Source organism: Sinohyriopsis cumingii, chromosome 8, assembly GCF_028554795.1.
Source record: "Sinohyriopsis cumingii isolate HCF-2022 chromosome 8, ASM2855479v2, whole genome shotgun sequence".
In the NCBI taxonomy this organism is placed as follows: domain Eukaryota; kingdom Metazoa; phylum Mollusca; class Bivalvia; order Unionida; family Unionidae; genus Sinohyriopsis; species Sinohyriopsis cumingii.
The window spans coordinates 111845290-111865221 of record NC_142968.1 but is presented as its reverse complement, the minus strand read 5'-3'; the positions used below and the strand labels follow the sequence as shown (position 1 = coordinate 111865221).

General features: G+C 36.6%; 1 protein-coding gene across 1 annotated transcript in view; it reads left to right on the top strand.

The window, feature by feature from the left end:
* LOC149794379 (IgGFc-binding protein-like) overlaps positions 1-19932 on the top strand; it is a 79150-nt gene that overhangs the window by 16442 nt on the left and 42776 nt on the right. The window contains exons 11-28 of the mRNA XM_089968564.1: positions 560-685; positions 1144-1373; positions 1949-2250; positions 2780-3084; positions 3584-3783; positions 4423-4615; positions 8411-8530; positions 8808-9049; positions 9332-9645; positions 10841-11133; positions 11691-11893; positions 12414-12612; positions 13102-13227; positions 13690-13919; positions 14495-14796; positions 15334-15638; positions 16138-16337; positions 16977-17169. Coding sequence (XP_089824690.1) covers positions 560-685; positions 1144-1373; positions 1949-2250; positions 2780-3084; positions 3584-3783; positions 4423-4615; positions 8411-8530; positions 8808-9049; positions 9332-9645; positions 10841-11133; positions 11691-11893; positions 12414-12612; positions 13102-13227; positions 13690-13919; positions 14495-14796; positions 15334-15638; positions 16138-16337; positions 16977-17169 — 4083 coding nt within the window. The remainder of the gene's footprint in view (positions 1-559; positions 686-1143; positions 1374-1948; positions 2251-2779; positions 3085-3583; positions 3784-4422; positions 4616-8410; positions 8531-8807; positions 9050-9331; positions 9646-10840; positions 11134-11690; positions 11894-12413; positions 12613-13101; positions 13228-13689; positions 13920-14494; positions 14797-15333; positions 15639-16137; positions 16338-16976; positions 17170-19932) is intronic.

The following is a 19932-nucleotide window of genomic DNA, read 5'->3' as shown; positions in this document are numbered from 1 at the left end:
ACAGCTTCTTCAAAACCGCAGACACGTTCCCTCTTACATCATAGCGCGACCAAACCCGTAGATCACCCCGCTTGCTTGATTGTTCCTAAATATGTTAAGTATGTTAACATTGAATTTGCCGTTAAGCATTTTTTCAAGTATCTTGATGGAAAAGCCGCAAAATAAAGTGAATAAATGCCATTTAAATGAATTTTTAATCAACTTCTCCAAAAATGACACCTACATCTGTAAAAAAAGCGATTTAGAGCGCGTTCATGAGCTATCTGAGTTGTGCTACACCAAGCGTTTAACGAGTGCTTATTCTTCACGAAATGTAACAAACCATCATTGTCAGGGCTTCGAGTAGTTAGATCAGTCAAATGCTGTAAATATTGCCCTTTTGGCATTGTCAATTTCATTTCATCATCCCTGCTTATTCTTCTCCTATTCTCTGACTTAAACAGCTCCTCGCAACTCCATCTTCTTTTTACTTATCATTATCCATGCAAGTATCAATTATATCGCAATGATCATGACCACAATTGTTCTTTTAGTTGTTGTTTTCTTCACATTGTTACAGCTGCCTGTGGTAATGCCAAGAAACCATGTCACCCTAACGCCATTTGCACCAAGGGAATGGGGAAGCAAGTCGACCAATGCCGTTGTAAAGATGGTTTCTATGGCGATGGCATTGAGAAATGTACAAGTAAATAATCTTTCCTGTGTGCATGTATGTGTCTTATCGCGATGGTCGGAAAAGTAATTAAATCTTCAACAGTACATTGAGACTATATAAAATAACCAACCGGCAAATTTGATAATTAAGGTTAATTCGATTATAATAAGCCTCTTTGGTATGTAAAATAAGAGGTCAAACTGAGCAAATGTAAAAGCGGATGATAATCTAAAAATATCATACCTAAATGAAACCATCCTCGAATTAAAACGTTCAGTTTGTATGAAAATTGGACATATTTCTAGCATAATATATCATGCGATTTCCTCTTCGACATTTTTCACTATATTTGGCTTCAGTTGCACTATCAAACACTACGTAAGAGCTTCAATGTTAACAACAATATTGCTGATTATTTTTTAAATACATGCTTCAAATACACACGTTGTAAAGTACGTCATTCATATTACCCTTTCTGAATGCCTTAGAATCCTGCGAGTGTGTGGCATCCGGCGACCCTCATTACACGACGTTTGACGGACAGAAGATCCATTTCCAAGGTCTATGCAAGTACACATTAGCAAGCATCCCATATTGTTCTATAAATGTTGAGGTCAAGAATCAACCTGTCCCTGGGAATAAAGTTTCCACCACTAAGCTTTTGGAGCTTAAGCTACCCTCGACTAAAATACGGATAGGTCAGAAGAAAACTCTGTTGGTGAGTATTAAAGTCTGATTCTTCCTGTTACTTCTGTCAAAATTAAGACGGGGAAGGCTTTTTAAAATGTGTAAGAGATTTTTCTTATTATTCCAAGCAACGAAATAGCATACCGGTAATGACAAAGCAATAGAGAATTTGGAAGATTCCAAAGAGCGTAAATCGATTAAACATGCAAAAACAAATGATTAAACTGAACTATTTCAAAGTTTTCTATAAATCATCAAACCAGATTGTATAATGTTGTAGTAATATCGTCCCTTCAGATATTTCAGTCGTCAAAATAGTATTATAATGTGTGTAATTCTGAAATCTAATACAATGTAATATAATGTGAAGTTAGCCGAGGTCGATTTTCAAAATAAAGTTACATGGATGAAGTAAATTTGCAGAGATCAACAAACAAAGACATACACTCAATCGGTAAGCATATCACGATATTACTTTGGGAAAGATTTTACAAAAATACCTAGAAATCAGGGGAAGAAAAAGATTCACTGTCTGGCGCGATGGTTTCCTTACTATCAGCATGCAAATATAGCGTATAAAATATTTGTATGCATTTCTCTTAACAGATCAATGGAGAAATAGCGTATGCCCCTATTGAAGGTGTCGGCTACAGAATATACGAAAAAGGCAGCATGGTGGTTGAGACAGATTGCGGGGTTGTTGTCATGTTCGACGGCGTCAACACTGCACGTGTACTCGTTCCCAGCCAGTTCGGGAACAATGTGACGGGAATCTGTGGAAATTGTGACGGCATACAAAATGACTTCAGAACCAAAACTGGCCAACTTGTGTCTGGGGAAGCGAACAAATACAGTCTGATTGGAGACAGTTACGTTGTTCCTGACGAAATAGAACAAGGATCCAAAAGGTGGGTTGAAATGAAGGTAAAATAATAAGCATTCTAAATTCTATACCAAACCGCCATTTCTACTTATCCGCAACCTCCCACCCGTAAAACGTATGCTGAAGAGACTTTCTTCCTTCCGGCTCCGCTCCCTAAGTGATAGAGCTGATTTAGTGTAACACTGCTTTCATCTGCAGACTAATCCGAACATATCCAAATATTAAAAGTCTCTCCTTTTCTTAAACGGTGTGGGATAACATTACATGGGGCCCGTTGATACATGCGTGATCGAGGTACCTTAAAGCATTGAAAAGCTGTATGAATGCAAATAATGATGAAAATACTAATACTCCTATACAAACTATGTGCGTGTGAACTGTAGCATTTCGTTCGTTCCAGAAATCTGCATTTACATTTGTTAAAATATATCGATATCCACCTGAATATTTCGTCTGCGTGCATTATAATATTTACATGGGAAGTAGACAATCCATCTCATTCAAATGTCAGTATTTCTGCACAATTATCATAGTACACTTCTTACTATTTTCAGCTGTCAAACAGAAAGCGTTGATCCTACTTGTCCTCAAGAATGGGATAGTAAGAAGAGGTCCAAAGAGTACTGTGGTCTGATATTAGACCCTAAGGGACCGTTCGGCCCATGTCTTGCCAAATATCCAGAAATAGCCAAGGGTGATGGTATCATTTCTGACTGTACTTATGATGTGTGCGCTAATTCGGCTGATCCAAAGAATGCACAGGAGGCGGCCTGCACTGCGCTGGCCGTGCTTGCCTATTGGTGCCAACAGAAATCCGATATTGACATCATCGCATGGAGGAAAGATGACTTCTGTCCACGTATGATTCTATTTCATTTACTTTTCACGTCCTCACTCAGCAATTACAATCAATATACATTTCATAATTTGAAGTCTGTGTTCATGCAATTGCGTTTCGCAAACAAATCTTAAACTCTGTTACGTATGGAACGATGTGACATATGGCTTATTTCAACAGCTGACCACACAACTATTTTCACCCACTTTCTTAAGTCATCCTTAATTATTGTTTATGAAAACATTTGTTTAGACTTTGACCAAGCTATATGATAACTTGGAACAAATTAAGATTTGTTTCATGATATAATATGTGCGAGATTTGTATATAATATGTGTATGAGTGTCTTTCATATCTCTTTTGAGACGTGCAATAGAAGCATTTGGGTGACATTTCGTGTTTTATCATCAGAACTCAATTTTGTAGTGATTTGTATGTGAAGTGTTAAACAGCAGATTTATTTCCTTTACAAAAATCTCTTCAAAATAGTATCTTATGCAAAAACTGTTTCCCCTTCTAGTGAAGGAGTGTGGCGAAAATATGGTATACAACCCGGCCATCATGCAATGTCCTACCACGTGTCAGGACCCAATGCGACGCACTCTCTGCCACGCAGGTTTGTCGGAGGGATGCGAATGTAAACCAGGCTTTTTCCGAAGTGGGGCGGCCTGCGTTCCCAGGGAACAATGTGGCTGTGCTGTACAGGGCAAATATTATCCAGTAGGTAACTTTCAATGATTAAACAAAAGAAAAAGGTTATTGTGCCTATGAAATGATTTTGAATCATCCAATAAAAATACTAATACTTAAGTTTATAATGTGCAACGTTTTTCACTCATTTTGTAATGTCTGTCAGAAACTATCATATAGTAGATTGATAATAGGATGTACCTTGTACAATTTCTGTCACAACGGTATATAAGGATGAGATGAACAAGTTTCAATATTTCTCTTTATCCGAATTAGGTAAGACTAATATACCAGTATGTCATTCTACTCATTGTTAGTACCAACAGGAAATTAAGCAACAAAGTTATAGAAGTAACGTGTGTTAATGACTTTGGTGGATTTGAAAGAGTCATCTGACCTTTCCTCTTGAATATTAGCTGCATATATTGGTATTCAGATTATAACCAAATAGACTTATCTACCACTGTTATGCATTTCAATTCAAACAAATCCACAGATTCTCTATAATTGTTTGTCATATAAAAGTGGTTACAGATTTATTTCTTTTCATTTCAAAGGTTTCATCTGGATATTTACAACTGAAATAAAACGTATAATAACTCCATCATGTGTTAATAGTTGATCTGAATTGTACTTCACAGAACATGTCTCATGTTTTTCCATCTATAGCTGAATACAATGGTGACTTCCAGTGACTGCAGGAAGAGGTATATCTGTGTGCACAAAGATGGATCTTCGTACATGGAAAGACTGGAGGATTCTCCTCCATGTGGCACCAAGGCGTCGTGCCGTCTTAACGACGAGGGGAATTATCAGTGTCAGTGTGATAAGAACTACAAGGGAGACGGATTTACATGCGAGAGTAAGTTATTTATGTTGAAATATATATTCCAAAGAAAAGAGCTTCGTTGTCTTCCTTTTAAAACTAAACAAGCATATTCATTTTGTATACTTCCTAAACGGCATTGAATTGTTCCTGGATGAGTTTTGTAAAGAAAGCAATATGATTCTTCTATAATTTTGATACAACCCCTACCATAGGCTCCTTACTGTGTATATATTTTGCAGGTGGATTAGTAATAGATTTTTGTATTTGTTTCATTGTTTTGTTGTGAGTTATTTTAACGGTATGTTTCTCATTGTATTGACATTTGATTTTTCTGGCAAATTGCTTCCTAATCGAATCAGTTTCAAATAGTACATTATACATATCCTTTTCTCTTGGCACAAATCTTAGGTGAAATGCTCGATTTCAGAAGTACTTTCTGCATGTTAAGTCCCAATTTCTAAATTGGTATGCTGTTCTTCTCATAACCTAATACCATTTCAGTTTGGTAATATCAATGCGTTTAACACACACAAACAGGTACATTCATGCATTAGTACAAGCATATCCGAGATCGAACATCAACTACAGAATCTTCCTTTCACGAAATGTCCAACACCTTGAATATTGAGATGCTGCATTTCCAGTAAACACGGTCCCTTGTATCAATCACTTGTAACCAGTCCATGTTTATGTAAACTGCATTGTCCAATAGTCTCCAAATATAATAAATTGTGAAATATCACCTTATGACAGTTGACCAGTGTTCATGCCAAATTTAGCTACGTTGCACATCCTAAAACCCATTCATGAGGGAAACCTCATGCCCCCCGCAAATTAAACCAGGCATAATTTTCTTTCCCTTGCGACCGAATTTATCTACATAAATGTGAGCATCATGCATCTGTCGAGAATCATATTGAAAAACTGCGTTTGCTCGCAAAGAAGACGTAACTTGAAAGCAAAGCATGAAGTTATCCGTTTGCCCTTTGTATAATACCTAAGGAAAATCATTTCGCTAAAGAGGAAAATCCACCACACTCCCCCAATAATTAAGTAAACGGTTAACATATCAAAGTGCCGAGCGTTGTTCTAGTGCCACTATTGGGGAATTGCTGTCCAAATGTGTACCTTTCCTACCAAACAGATACCCAAGACACCTACTCAGAATATCAGAAAGTTAATCAACTAAATCCAGACCATGTTTACATGTGCAGAAGAATATCTAGTCGTTTTCCAAGACCTCCACGTCACTGAATTTATCATTACTATACTCGGACGTGACAAACTTAACAAATCAAACAATATATTATAGGTGGGTGTCTTTATCATAGCCATGAAGTACAATAGAATGTGTTCTTAATAGCTGTATCAAACTGGCTTTAGGAGCGAACGGGGTTATAACATATGAGCAGTGTTCAAGGAAGTCCGTTGCACAAATGTCAATACAGTCCTGTTATCTCCTACGAGGTTCTGAGTAACAGAAGCTTGCCATACACGCCCCAACAATACTGGATTATTATTAAAATGTCTTACCATGTAAACGAAAATTATATCCTATTAGGAGAAACATTTGCATTTATGCTTATATTAACTTGTGCATCAATGTGACAATGTAGGCGCCTTAATTGATCTCCGATAAAATGTTAATTTTATTTTTAAACTTTTAAAATAATGTAGCGTTACCAACTTCTGACTTCGTTGACAATTCTAGGATTAAACAACAAAGGCATCCGAATTGTTAAATGAATTCAAATTTTTCTTGCATAGTGGACTATTGTAGAGAAAAAATAAACAAATATTCTTTGAATTATGTCAATCATAAGCAATTGTTCGCATTGATGGTCAGGAATCATTTTAGACAATAATATATAACTAACATCGTCCAGTACACGGCACTATCGCAATTCATCGCGTCTCGTATCAATATAACTGATTTATTACTGATTGTATTTCCCTTGATTTTAGTTGAAACTGCTTACACCTATGATGAGTGTCTGCATAATTTCGGAACCTTTTTATCGTCTGTCCTCAGAGATAATAGACTAAAAAAAAACAAATTTCCTGTTAACACGAGGCATTTTTCTATCATAAAATTCCCAAATCTTTTCCAATATGTGAAAATTGATTTTCTAGCATGTCACCAAGATGTTCGCACTAACTTGTTACTTATGAATATCAAGTGACATATTTTAAACTTTTATTACATTTTTGTTTTAGCTTTTTTAATTCTATTAACGATTAACCCATATTACGCCGTCCAGGTAATTATCGATGTGAATCGCACAATATATAGTTTCAAGCCCTTAGTGTCGATCCTAGTCTGTCACTATGTTAGATGACTCCAGGATAGAGTTGATTGGTGAGCGCTGTTACTTATCGATAAAGTTAGTAATCATTCTGATATCAGTGGATTATGCTGAGACTTTCAGAACTCAAAATTCATGCTACTGCTTACTGAACTTCCATTTTAGATACTCCACTATTTCCAAAATATAATTAAGTAAATAAACCGACAAAACCTTTCCAATTCTCCGCAAAATTTATGAAGTCTTGTGCTTCTGGACTCATTGTCAGAAATTATAGAGACCTCTGTTTTCTATCTATACCAGAAGGTATGAGCCTTGTTGACACCTTTACGGATGTTTCTGAGTGGTCTAAGGCGTCGTTGGTTCATCTCGGGCTTTACCTGGGTTCGTCTTCCACCAGATTTACTGGCCCCATAAAGCATGAAGAATGAATGAATTTGCGTATTTTAATATGTTTCGTCATATAGTGCCACTGGAATTCAAAAACAAATTGAGATTGATAAAAGTCCCATTCAGTGTTTTTAGGAATTGCAGAAAACGAACGTCATTGAAATCAAGTAAATATTTAAAGCGATAGAATATGAAAATACTGACTGATCATCCGTATCATCCACGCTATATTAAATAAATGTGATAATTGGATAGTCGGTATTTCACAGCACATCAATACTAGTAAGTCATTTAGTGCCAAAGCAATTGATGTAAAGTGATCTAACCAAGGACACACCTCGGTTGCCTACCTGGACTTTTCGGATGGTAGGATTCTAACCGCAAATCTTTCCGCTTGCAACTCCGACACGCTAACAACTGAGGCAACACTGCTATTGGGTATGTAATAAATTGAAAAAAGAAATGGGAGACCATGGGAAGTCATTATCCGTTTCCGATCTGCTGTAAATGTGCTGTACATGTACTGCTTATGAATTTGTTGGGGTTTTTTTTAAAAATCTTTTCGTCTCAAGACTGACTTCATACGAAGACTAATTAAGTCACCAAGATGCACGTTTCCTTATGCAAAGAGTAATATGAGTCTATGATCTTTGTTGGCGCAATTTCCAATACTTGTGTAGCTATTGCTCTATGGGCAATTGGTGGCAAGCTACTTTATTCTCCAACCCTTACTTGGCATACATATCCAGTCAAGATGAGTGCCACAAAATACACACCAACCTTTATATATTTCAATGCTTTCTTTATTGCATGTACCTTCAACTATTTAAAATTAACAATTGTTCAAATGGTTAGTCCTACACAATTGCATCAACGATCACTTTTGAATCCAGAAAATATACCCACATGCCAAAACGTAACAAGGCATATATAAAGTACCATAGAATACTCTCGAGTGTCCCTATTTTTCATGGATCATCTAGAGGGTTTGCAAGTTAATATTTACAAAGCATACAGCTTAGTTACATTTAATTCCCATAATTACAACTTAAACTGTGTTTTTCTGATGTCAATATGTAGAGGAGATTGAATGCTTGATACCACTGTAAAATTTGAGATATTTTGTTTTCAGATGTATGTGGAATACAGTCCAACGTTTGTCACAAGTATGCGTCATGTCTGAGTAAAGGTAACACCCAGTACTGCTCCTGCAAAGCTGGTTACTATGGTAACGGCGTGGATTCCTGTGGAGGTAAATATCAATGACAACGGGAAGGATGTTCATTCTGTAAACTAAGAGCACAAAGCAGAAATGGTAAATGATCATTAACGTTTGTTTCCAAATTCTTGATAGCACAAATCTATAGCTTATTTGCTTTCATCAGGCGAAAATAAATCATTAGCGACTTTTTAAAATTTCTCAGCTAAACAAGAATGCAAATGAATAATCAGGCAATGAAGTAAAATACCAGTAAATTGCGTACAATAATGTGCTTATTATACTAAGAAACACCCTTATATATTTCCAGGTGCATGCACGTGCACAGGATCAGGGGATCCACACTACAAGACATTTGACGGAAGCATGATCCATTTTCAAGGGATTTGTAAGTACGTTCTGTCCGAGTTGTCCGTCGGATCACAGTGTGACTATCGAGTTCTTGTGCAAAATGAAAATCGACAAGGAAACACGAGAGTATCTTTTACCAAGAGAGTGGATATAGAGATAGGCAACACCATTATCTCATTGAGGAAAGACAGATTGCTTTTTGTAAGTATGAAATGTGAATAATTCTCAAGAGTAATAATGTCTCCCTTCGTGGTACCTTTCTTGCAGTGTTTTTAGCTTGCCAGTTAAGACTGCTGCTTAAAATACATAGGGTGTAGTGACTCTCCTTTAATGTTCCAAAGGAAAAGATCATTAAGAATGTGTCAATGTACACAGTACGGCTTCACCTATCAAGAACATGATACACATCTCTAGGCTAAACTTATCAATTCAGCTAATTATGATGTATGAGAGAAAGAGAAACTAATTTTCTTTCGTACACAGGTTAACAGGGAAAGGAAGTATCCTCCCTTCGAGGCTAATGACTTATCATTCAGCATCTTCATGCGAGGCTCTGGAGAAATTGTCGTTCAGACGTCATGTAAGGTTATAGTTATTTTCGACGGCAATCAGCGTGTCTCTGTGACGGTTCCCGATGTGTATGGAAGAAACCTGACTGGTCTGTGCGGAAACTGTAATGGCGACACAGGTGACGACTTCCTGACAAAGGATAAGCTGGATGTGTCTAAAGAGCAGGACCGCTACGCTCGTATTGGAAATAGCTTTTCTATTCCAGATAAAGAAACACCTCCAGAAATGTGAGTCAGCATCTCAGTTAAATATTATCTCCAAGTTCAGAAACATGCTCAATATGATTAGATTAATCTAATCATCTCACTGTACGTTTTCGTATGATTTAGAAGAAAGAAAGAAATATCGCGTATAAAGTAAAATGAAAGACATGGTTATAAAATATATCATACAACAAAGTTATCTCGGTTGAATATTATCTCCAAGTTCAGAAACATGCTCAATATGATTAGATTAATCTAATCATCTCACTGTACGTTTTCGTATGATTTAGAAGAAAGAAAGAAATATCGCGTATAAAGTAAAATGAAAAACATCGTTATAAAATATATCATACAACAAAGTTAGTTTCCCTTAGTGATCCAAGAACGACTTGCATGTTATACATTGTTAGTGTTTACATGCCTTATCTATTTTCGCCTTTAATCTTTCCATTCTTCCAAGGACGTTTGATTTTCTTGTTCAAATTTTCTAATCTTCTAATGTTATATGCCAAAATGATTTACACCCTGACAATGTTAATCCTGTCGAAACTAGTATACATGCACAAACGATTCTAATCATTGTGCAAGTTTTGGTTACAATATTAAGGCATATCAACAGAATATTGTATAATTTAATTGCATTAATGTAGACAAATCGTTTTCTCATGGTTGGCAGTTGCTTTACGGGTACTAAGTATAACTGAAAATCGGTCTTGCTTTTACCAGATTGGCAACATATTTCGTATTACTAATTATGACTGAAAATACCGGTTTTACTTGATTCTACAAGTGGTGTTGTCATGTGGATGTCGGGCTGTGAATATACATCAGCAAGCATCGTGAATAGTGATAGTTTAATATCCAAAATATATCGCATATTAACAAATATATTATTTCATACACTTGATTAAACATTATTGAGACCTGAATGGATCATGTATTTTGTTTAGCCTTCGGTCATTTCCTCGCATAACATAGCTAGAATTACCAGTGAACGTGCTTGTTTGAATCTCCAAATTATCAAAGTGCATTTTGCATTGAGAGTTATAAATCTTGACCATAATGATCGCTATAAGTACAAGGTTCAAAACGTCATATGTAATGTATATGTACCTTTCATTCTGTTACGCAGAAATCAGTAATGCTCAGTGCCTGTAAGGTGCAGGTACTTACTTAAAATCATCACAAATATCAATAGGAAGGATATTGTATTTCACAGCTGTCCGACCAAAGACGTAAAAATCAAATGCTCGCCGGAGTTTCTGGCAGTTGCCAAATCCACTGACTACTGCGGTTTGCTGAGTGGTACCACTGGACTTTTTGCTGACTTTATCAAAAAGGAACCAGAAATTACTGCCAAATATTTCGACGCATGCTTGTTTGACGTCTGCGCTTATGGGGATAACTTGACTGAAGCCAAAAGAACCGCATGTGACACTCTAGATAGCTACGCCAAGGCACTACAAGAGAAGGGACTTGGAAGAGTAATATGGAGGAGTCCAGAACGATGCCGTATGTATATCTGTAACACTGTAGTTCCATGAACAATTGATGATGTTGAAAGACATTGTAGCAGTACTGAATGTTTCCAATCCATTTGATTTAAACAGAGATTTGTTATCTGACTAAATAGTTCCAAGCGTATTTTGTGCTGGTACTATAACTCCACATCGCCTGTTAGCACCTTAAAATTTAAAAGAACAGCTCATTCAAGACCGTAATATTCACTTCCGGTTTTCCCTAAAATCATGTTTACTACAGAAACATTGTTCAATACATTCGTTGTCATTAATAGTAGAACCAAGGAATATTATTCTTCCTTATCGGGATAAATAAGTAATTAAATTATTTGTAACTCTATAGTTTAAAATCAGAACTAGATTTGTTTAACAGTTGTAGTAATCCAGCTTTAGATGTAATGGAAGCAGCAGCAGAATACTGGTAACAGTAGTAGAAGGAATAGTAGAAATCAATGGAGTTAAAATTACATGCAAACGACAGGTGCACTGATATTTAACAAGTATATAATATATTCGATTTATTTCGGTTTTTTTTTTTTTAAATACAAGCACTGGCATGTGGTGAAAATATGGAATACAGTACGAACGTCGGCGCTGTCCCTTCGTGCTCCGATGTGAATGGAGTATCAGCACAACAGTTTGACGTGCCAACAGTGGATGGATGCGTGTGCAAACAAGGCTTCGTCCTGAGTGGCGATAGATGCGTCCGAAAAGAAGAGTGTGGCTGTAAAGTTGACAATCAGTATTTACCTGTGAGTATAAAATCTATCGACGTATCAACTCTCCATCCAGTAATACTCGACCGTGCTAAATGTACATTTTTCTTGATGCTGATATCTTGTAACTTCATTTTTCATCAAATCCGGACATCCTGAAATTCACAATCTCATACTTTGCATACATATATTTATCTCACTTTATCCGTCAGTCCCTTTCTCGCCGGTATAACAGCAGAAAGTTAACAAGACCCACAGAAAAGTTGGAATGCACATAACGTGCCGGCATAAAGAAAATTGGTCTAATATGCAATACTTCATATTATATGTGCTTAAACAGCATTCGTGCAACCCTCTCTAGTCTAAAACAGTAAAACAAAATAACCAATCGATCTCCATAACAGAGAGTCAGCGTAAATGTTACATCTAATTTCTGCCCTCAGTAGGTATCCAATGGAATTTGTATGCATTTGTAAGATGTATCCATACAAATCACATCAACATCATCCGTTTGTCGGTCAGTCTAAGATGTTAAATCATGTACATTTTCTGTTAGCTCGGAGAGAAATTTGCAACAGACGATTGTCGGTTCCTGAAGCAATGTCAGTACAAAAATGGGAAGAGTGAGATAGTCACTTTAGAAGCCAGACCAGCGTGTCACTTGCTTGCTCAATGCAAACCAGACGAAACTACGGGACAATATACGTGTCAGTGCCAAAAAGGGACCGTTGGAGACGGTATCACAAGTTGCATAGGTAAGTAGTAGCCCTCTTTCCATTTTCATCCATGGTTCAGAAAGGAAACAGCCAGCCAGCAAGTAGCACATAGTCAACAGTTAAAGTTTACCATCTTTTCACCTCGCCATGGTTGTGTTGACACTTTTTCTTTCAGAAATCCTATTTTATTTTAACTTTCTCCAGTTTGTGTTTCAGATAGTATTAATACGCTACACTACGAGGCGTATTTAAAATCCATATTCTCCGTTGGAATAAATAACATATCTTTGTCCAAGTCTGTTGTAGTTACAATCAGTCCCATGCTGCAAGCATCGCCTTCGTGGCACTTGCATTTTCCCGTTTTAATCCCAACTTCCTCTTCGCCTAATTTGTGCCTAATACTCCTCCTCCTTCTGTTCTTGTTCGTCCTTCCCCTTCTAGCTGTTTTATTCCGTCTTGATTATCATTATTAATGCAAATATTACAGATATCGCAATGACCACAATCATTTTCCTTACATCGTTACAGCGGCCTGTGGTTATGCCAACAAGCCATGTCACACTAATGCTATCTGCAGCAAGGGGACAGGAAATCAACTCGACCAATGCCGTTGTAAAGAAGGTTACTATGGCGACGGCATTGAGAAATGTACAAGTAAATATTCTTTCTTATGTCTCTGTAGTTATCATTATTGTTTGAGAAAGTAATTAAACTATGCAACAACATATCCAGGCTTTTCAGTAATAAACAGACAGTACATTACAGCATTAAGATTAATTAAGTTGTTTTAAATACCTTTATTTTCTCAAACATGTTTCAAAAAGAAGGTGTGCAAAGGCGCACCATTTCACCAACGTCATTGAAAAATGGAAAAATAGCCGAAGCATTAACGTTCAGCTTGCTCTAGTTTTCAGCATATTTCATTCGTGACATTTAAGACCATTTATTCTTTCAAGTATTTTGCACTATCGTCGCCGTCACGTGAATTAGTACACTGAAAAATGACATAATATTTGTTCTTATTGACAGTACTATTTATGGTTACTTTTCAATCCATGCTTCAATTGCGCACGTTGTAAAGTACGTCATTCATATTACCCTTTCTGAATGCCTTAGAATCCTGCGAGTGTGTGGCATCCGGCGACCCTCATTACACGACGTTTGACGGACAGAAGATCCATTTCCAAGGTCTATGCAAGTACACATTAGCAAGCATCCCATATTGTTCTATAAATGTTGAGGTCAAGAATCAACCTGTCCCTGGAAATAAAGTTTCCACCACTAAGCTTTTAGAGGTTAAGCTACCCTCGACTAAAATACAGATAGGTCAGAAGAAAACTCTGTTGGTAAGTATTAAAGTCTGATTCTTACTGTTAGTTCTGTCAAAATTAAGACGGGGAAGGCTTTTTAAAATGTGTAAGAGATTTTTCTTATTATTCCAAGCAACGAAATAGCATACCGGTAATGACAAAGCAATAGAGAATTTGGAAGATTCCAAAGAGCGTAAATCGATTAAACATGCAAAAACAAATGATTAAACTGAACTATTTCAAAGTTTTCTATAAATCATCAAACCAGATTGTATAATGTTGTAGTAATATCGTCCCTTCAGATACTTCAATCGTCAAAATATTATTATAATCTGTGTGATTCTGAAATCTAATACAATGTAATATAATGTGAAGTTAGCCGAGGTCGATTTTAAAAATAAAGTTACATGGATGAAGTAAATTTGCAAAGATCAACAAACAAAGACATACACTCCATCGGTAAGCATATCATGATATTACTTTGGGAAAGATTTTACAAAAATACCTAGAAATCAGGGGAAGAAAAAGATTCACTGTTCGGCGCGATGGTTTCCTTACTATCAGCATGCAAATATAGCGTAAGAAATATTCGTATGCATTTCTCTTAACAGATCAATGGAGAAATAGCGTATGCCCCTATTGAAGGTGTCGGCTACAGAATATACGAAAAAGGCAGCATGGTGGTTGAGACAGATTGCGGGGTTGTTGTCATGTTCGACGGCGTCAACACTGCACGTGTACTCGTTCCCAGCCAGTTCGGGAACAATGTGACGGGAATCTGTGGAAACTGTGACGGCATACAAAATGACTTCAGAACCAAAACTGGCCAACTTGTGTCTGGGGAAGCGAACAAATACAGTCTGATTGGAGACAGTTACGTTGTTCCTGACGAAACAGAACAAGGATCCAAAAGGTGGGTTGAAATGAAGGTAAAATAATAAGCATTGTAAATTCTGTACCAAACCGCCGTTTCTACTTATCCGCAACCTCCCACCCGTCAAACGTATGCTGAAGAGACCTTCTTCCTTACGGCTCTGCTCCCTAAGTGATAGCTGATTTAATGTAACGTTGTTTTCATCTACAGACTACCCCCAACATATCCAAGTATTAAAAGTCTCTCCTTTTCTTAAACGGTGTGAGATAACGTTGCGCGACATTACATGGGGCCCGTTGATACATGCGGGATCGAGGCACCTTAAAGCGTTGAAAAGCTGTATGAATGCAAATAATGATGGAAATACTAATACTCCTTTACAAACTATGTGCGTGTGAACTGTAGCATTTCATTCGTTCCAGAAATCTGCATTGACATTTGTTAAAATATATCGATATCCACCTGAATATATCGTCTGCGTGCATTAGAATATTTACATGGGAAGTAGACAATCCATCTCATTCAAATGTCAGTATTTCTGCACAATTATCATAGTACACTTCTTACTATTTTCAGCTGTCAAACAGAAAGCGTTGATCCTACTTGTCCTCAAGAATGGGATAGTAAGAAGAGGTCCAAAGAGTACTGTGGTCTGATATTAGACCCTAAGGGACCTTTCGGCCCATGTCTTGCCAAATATCCAGAAATAGCCAAGGGTGATGGTATCATTTATGACTGTACTTATGATGTGTGCGCTAATTCGGCTGATCCAAAGAATGCACAGGAGGCGGCCTGCACTGCGCTGGCTATGCTTGCCTATTGGTGCCAACAGAAATCCGATATTGGCATCATCGCATGGAGGAAAGATGACTTCTGTCCACGTATGATTCTATTTCATTTACTTTTCACGTCCTCACTCAGCAATTACAATCAATATACATTTCATAATTTGAAGTCTGTGTTCATGCAATTGCGTTTCGCAAACAAATCTTAAACTCTGTTACGTATGGAACGATGTGACATATGGCTTATTTCAACAGCTGACCACACAACTATTTTCACCCACTTTCTTAAGTCATCCTTAATTATTGTTTATGAAAACATTTGTTTAGACTTTGACCAAGCTATATGATAACTTGGAACAAATTAAGATTTGTTTCATGATATAATATGTGCGAGATTTGTATATAATATGTGTATGAGTGTCTTTCATATCTCTTTTGAGACGTGCAATAGAAGCATTTGGGTGACATTTCGTGTTTTATCATCAGAACTCAATTTTGTAGTGATTTGTATGTGAAGTGTTAAACAGCAGATTTATTTCCTTTACAAAAATCTCTTCAAAATAGTATCTTATGCAAAAACTGTTTCCCCTTCTAGTGAAGGAGTGTGGCGAAAATATGGTATACAACCCGGCCATCATGCAATGTCCTACCACGTGTCAGGACCCAATGCGACGCACTCTCTGCCACGCAGGTTTGTCGGAGGGATGCGAATGTAAACCAGGCTTTTTCCGAAGTGGGGCGGCCTGCGTTCCCAGGGAACAATGTGGCTGTGCTGTACAGGGCAAATATTATCCAGTAGGTAACTTTCAATGATTAAACAAAAGAAAAAGGTTATTGTGCCTATGAAATGATTTTGAATCATCCAATAAAAATACTAATACTTAAGTTTATAATGTGCAACGTTTTTCACTCATTTTGTAATGTCTGTCAGAAACTATCATATAGTAGATTGATAATAGGATGTACCTTGTACAATTTCTGTCACAACGGTATATAAGGATGAGATGAACAAGTTTCAATATTTCTCTTTATCCGAATTAGGTAAGACTAATATACCAGTATGTCATTCTACTCATTGTTAGTACCAACAGGAAATTAAGCAACAAAGTTATAGAAGTAACGTGTGTTAATGACTTTGGTGGATTTGAAAGAGTCATCTGACCTTTCCTCTTGAATATTAGCTGCATATATTGGTATTCAGATTATAACCAAATAGACTTATCTACCACTGTTATGCATTTCAATTCAAACAAATCCACAGATTCTCTATAATTGTTTGTCATATAAAAGTGGTTACAGATTTATTTCTTTTCATTTCAAAGGTTTCATCTGGATATTTACAACTGAAATAAAACGTATAATAACTCCATCATGTGTTAATAGTTGATCTGAATTGTACTTCACAGAACATGTCTCATGTTTTTCCATCTATAGCTGAATACAATGGTGACTTCCAGTGACTGCAGGAAGAGGTATATCTGTGTGCACAAAGATGGATCTTCGTACATGGAAAGACTGGAGGATTCTCCTCCATGTGGCACCAAGGCGTCGTGCCGTCTTAACGACGAGGGGAATTATCAGTGTCAGTGTGATAAGAACTACAAGGGAGACGGATTTACATGCGAGAGTAAGTTATTTATGTTGAAATATTTATTCCAAAGAAAAGAGCTTCGTTGTCTTCCTTTTAAAACTAAACAAGCATATTCATTTTGTATACTTCCTAAACGGCATTGAATTGTTCCTGGATGAGTTTTGTAAAGAAAGCAATATGATTCTTCTATAATTTTGATACAACCCCTACCATAGGCTCCTTACTGTGTATATATTTTGCAGGTGGATTAGTAATAGATTTTTGTATTTGTTTCATTGTTTTGTTGTGAGTTATTTTAACGGTATGTTTCTCATTGTATTGACATTTGATTTTTCTGGCAAATTGCTTCCTAATCGAATCAGTTTCAAATAGTACATTATACATATCCTTTTCTCTTGGCACAAATCTTAGGTGAAATGCTCGATTTCAGAAGTACTTTCTGCATGTTAAGTCCCAATTTCTAAATTGGTATGCTGTTCTTCTCATAACCTAATACCATTTCAGTTTGGTAATATCAATGCGTTTAACACACACAAACAGGTACATTCATGCATTAGTACAAGCATATCCGAGATCGAACATCAACTACAGAATCTTCCTTTCACGAAATGTCCAACACCTTGAATATTGAGATGCTGCATTTCCAGTAAACACGGTCCCTTGTATCAATCACTTGTAACCAGTCCATGTTTATGTAAACTGCATTGTCCAATAGTCTCCAAATATAATAAATTGTGAAATATCACCTTATGACAGTTGACCAGTGTTCATGCCAAATTTAGCTACGTTGCACATCCTAAAACCCATTCATGAGGGAAACCTCATGCCCCCCGCAAATTAAACCAGGCATAATTTTCTTTCCCTTGCGACCGAATTTATCTACATAAATGTGAGCATCATGCATCTGTCGAGAATCATATTGAAAAACTGCGTTTGCTCGCAAAGAAGACGTAACTTGAAAGCAAAGCATGAAGTTATCCGTTTGCCCTTTGTATAATACCTAAGGAAAATCATTTCGCTAAAGAGGAAAATCCACCACACTCCCCCAATAATTAAGTAAACGGTTAACATATCAAAGTGCCGAGCGTTGTTCTAGTGCCACTATTGGGGAATTGCTGTCCAAATGTGTACCTTTCCTACCAAACAGATACCCAAGACACCTACTCAGAATATCAGAAAGTTAATCAACTAAATCCAGACCATGTTTACATGTGCAGAAGAATATCTAGTCGTTTTCCAAGACCTCCACGTCACTGAATTTATCATTACTATACTCGGACGTGACAAACTTAACAAATCAAACAATATATTATAGGTGGGTGTCTTTATCATAGCCATGAAGTACAATAGAATGTGTTCTTAATAGCTGTATCAAACTGGCTTTAGGAGCGAACGGGGTTATAACATATGAGCAGTGTTCAAGGAAGTCCGTTGCACAAATGTCAATACAGTCCTGTTATCTCCTACGAGGTTCTGAGTAACAGAAGCTTGCCATACACGCCCCAACAATACTGGATTATTATTAAAATGTCTTACCATGTAAACGAAAATTATATCCTATTAGGAGAAACATTTGCATTTATGCTTATATTAACTTGTGCATCAATGTGACAATGTAGGCGCCTTAATTGATCTCCGATAAAATGTTAATTGTATTTTTAAACTTTTAAAATAATGTAGCGTTACCAACTTCTGACTTCGTTGACAATTCTAGGATTAAACAACAAAGGCATCCGAATTGTTAAATGAATTCAAATTTTTCTTGCATAGTGGACTATTGTAGAGAAAAAATAAACAAATATTCTTTGAATTATGTCAATCATAAGCAATTGTTCGCATTGATGGTCAGGAATCATTTTAGACAATAATATATAACTAACATCGTCCAGTACACGGCACTATCGCAATTCATCGCGTCTCGTATCAATATAACTGATTTATTACTGATTGTATTTCCCTTGATTTTAGTTGAAACTGCTTACACCTATGATGAGTGTCTGCATAATTTCGGAACCTTTTTATCGTCTGTCCTCAGAGATAATAGACTAAAAAAAACAAATTTCCTGTTAACACGAGGCATTTTTCTATCATAAAATTCCCAAATCTTTTCCAATATGTGAAAATTGATTTTCTAGCATGTCACCAAGATGTTCGCACTAACTTGTTACTTATGAATATCAAGTGACATATTTTAAACTTTTATTACATTTTTGTTTTAGCTTTTTTAATTCTATTAACGATTAACCCATATTACGCCGTCCAGGTAATTATCGATGTGAATCGCACAATATATAGTTTCAAGCCCTTAGTGTCGATCCTAGTCTGTCACTATGTTAGATGACTCCAGGATAGAGTTGATTGGTGAGCGCTGTTACTTATCGATAAAGTTAGTAATCATTCTGATATCAGTGGATTATGCTGAGACTTTCAGAACTCAAAATTCATGCTACTGCTTACTGAACTTCCATTTTAGATACTCCACTATTTCCAAAATATAATTAAGTAAATAAACCGACAAAACCTTTCCAATTCTCCGCAAAATTTATGAAGTCTTGTGCTTCTGGACTCATTGTCAGAAATTATAGAGACCTCTGTTTTCTATCTATACCAGAAGGTATGAGCCTTGTTGACACCTTTACGGATGTTTCTGAGTGGTCTAAGGCGTCGTTGGTTCATCTCGGGCTTTACCTGGGTTCGTCTTCCACCAGATTTACTGGCCCCATAAAGCATGAAGAATGAATGAATTTGCGTATTTTAATATGTTTCGTCATATAGTGCCACTGGAATTCAAAAACAAAT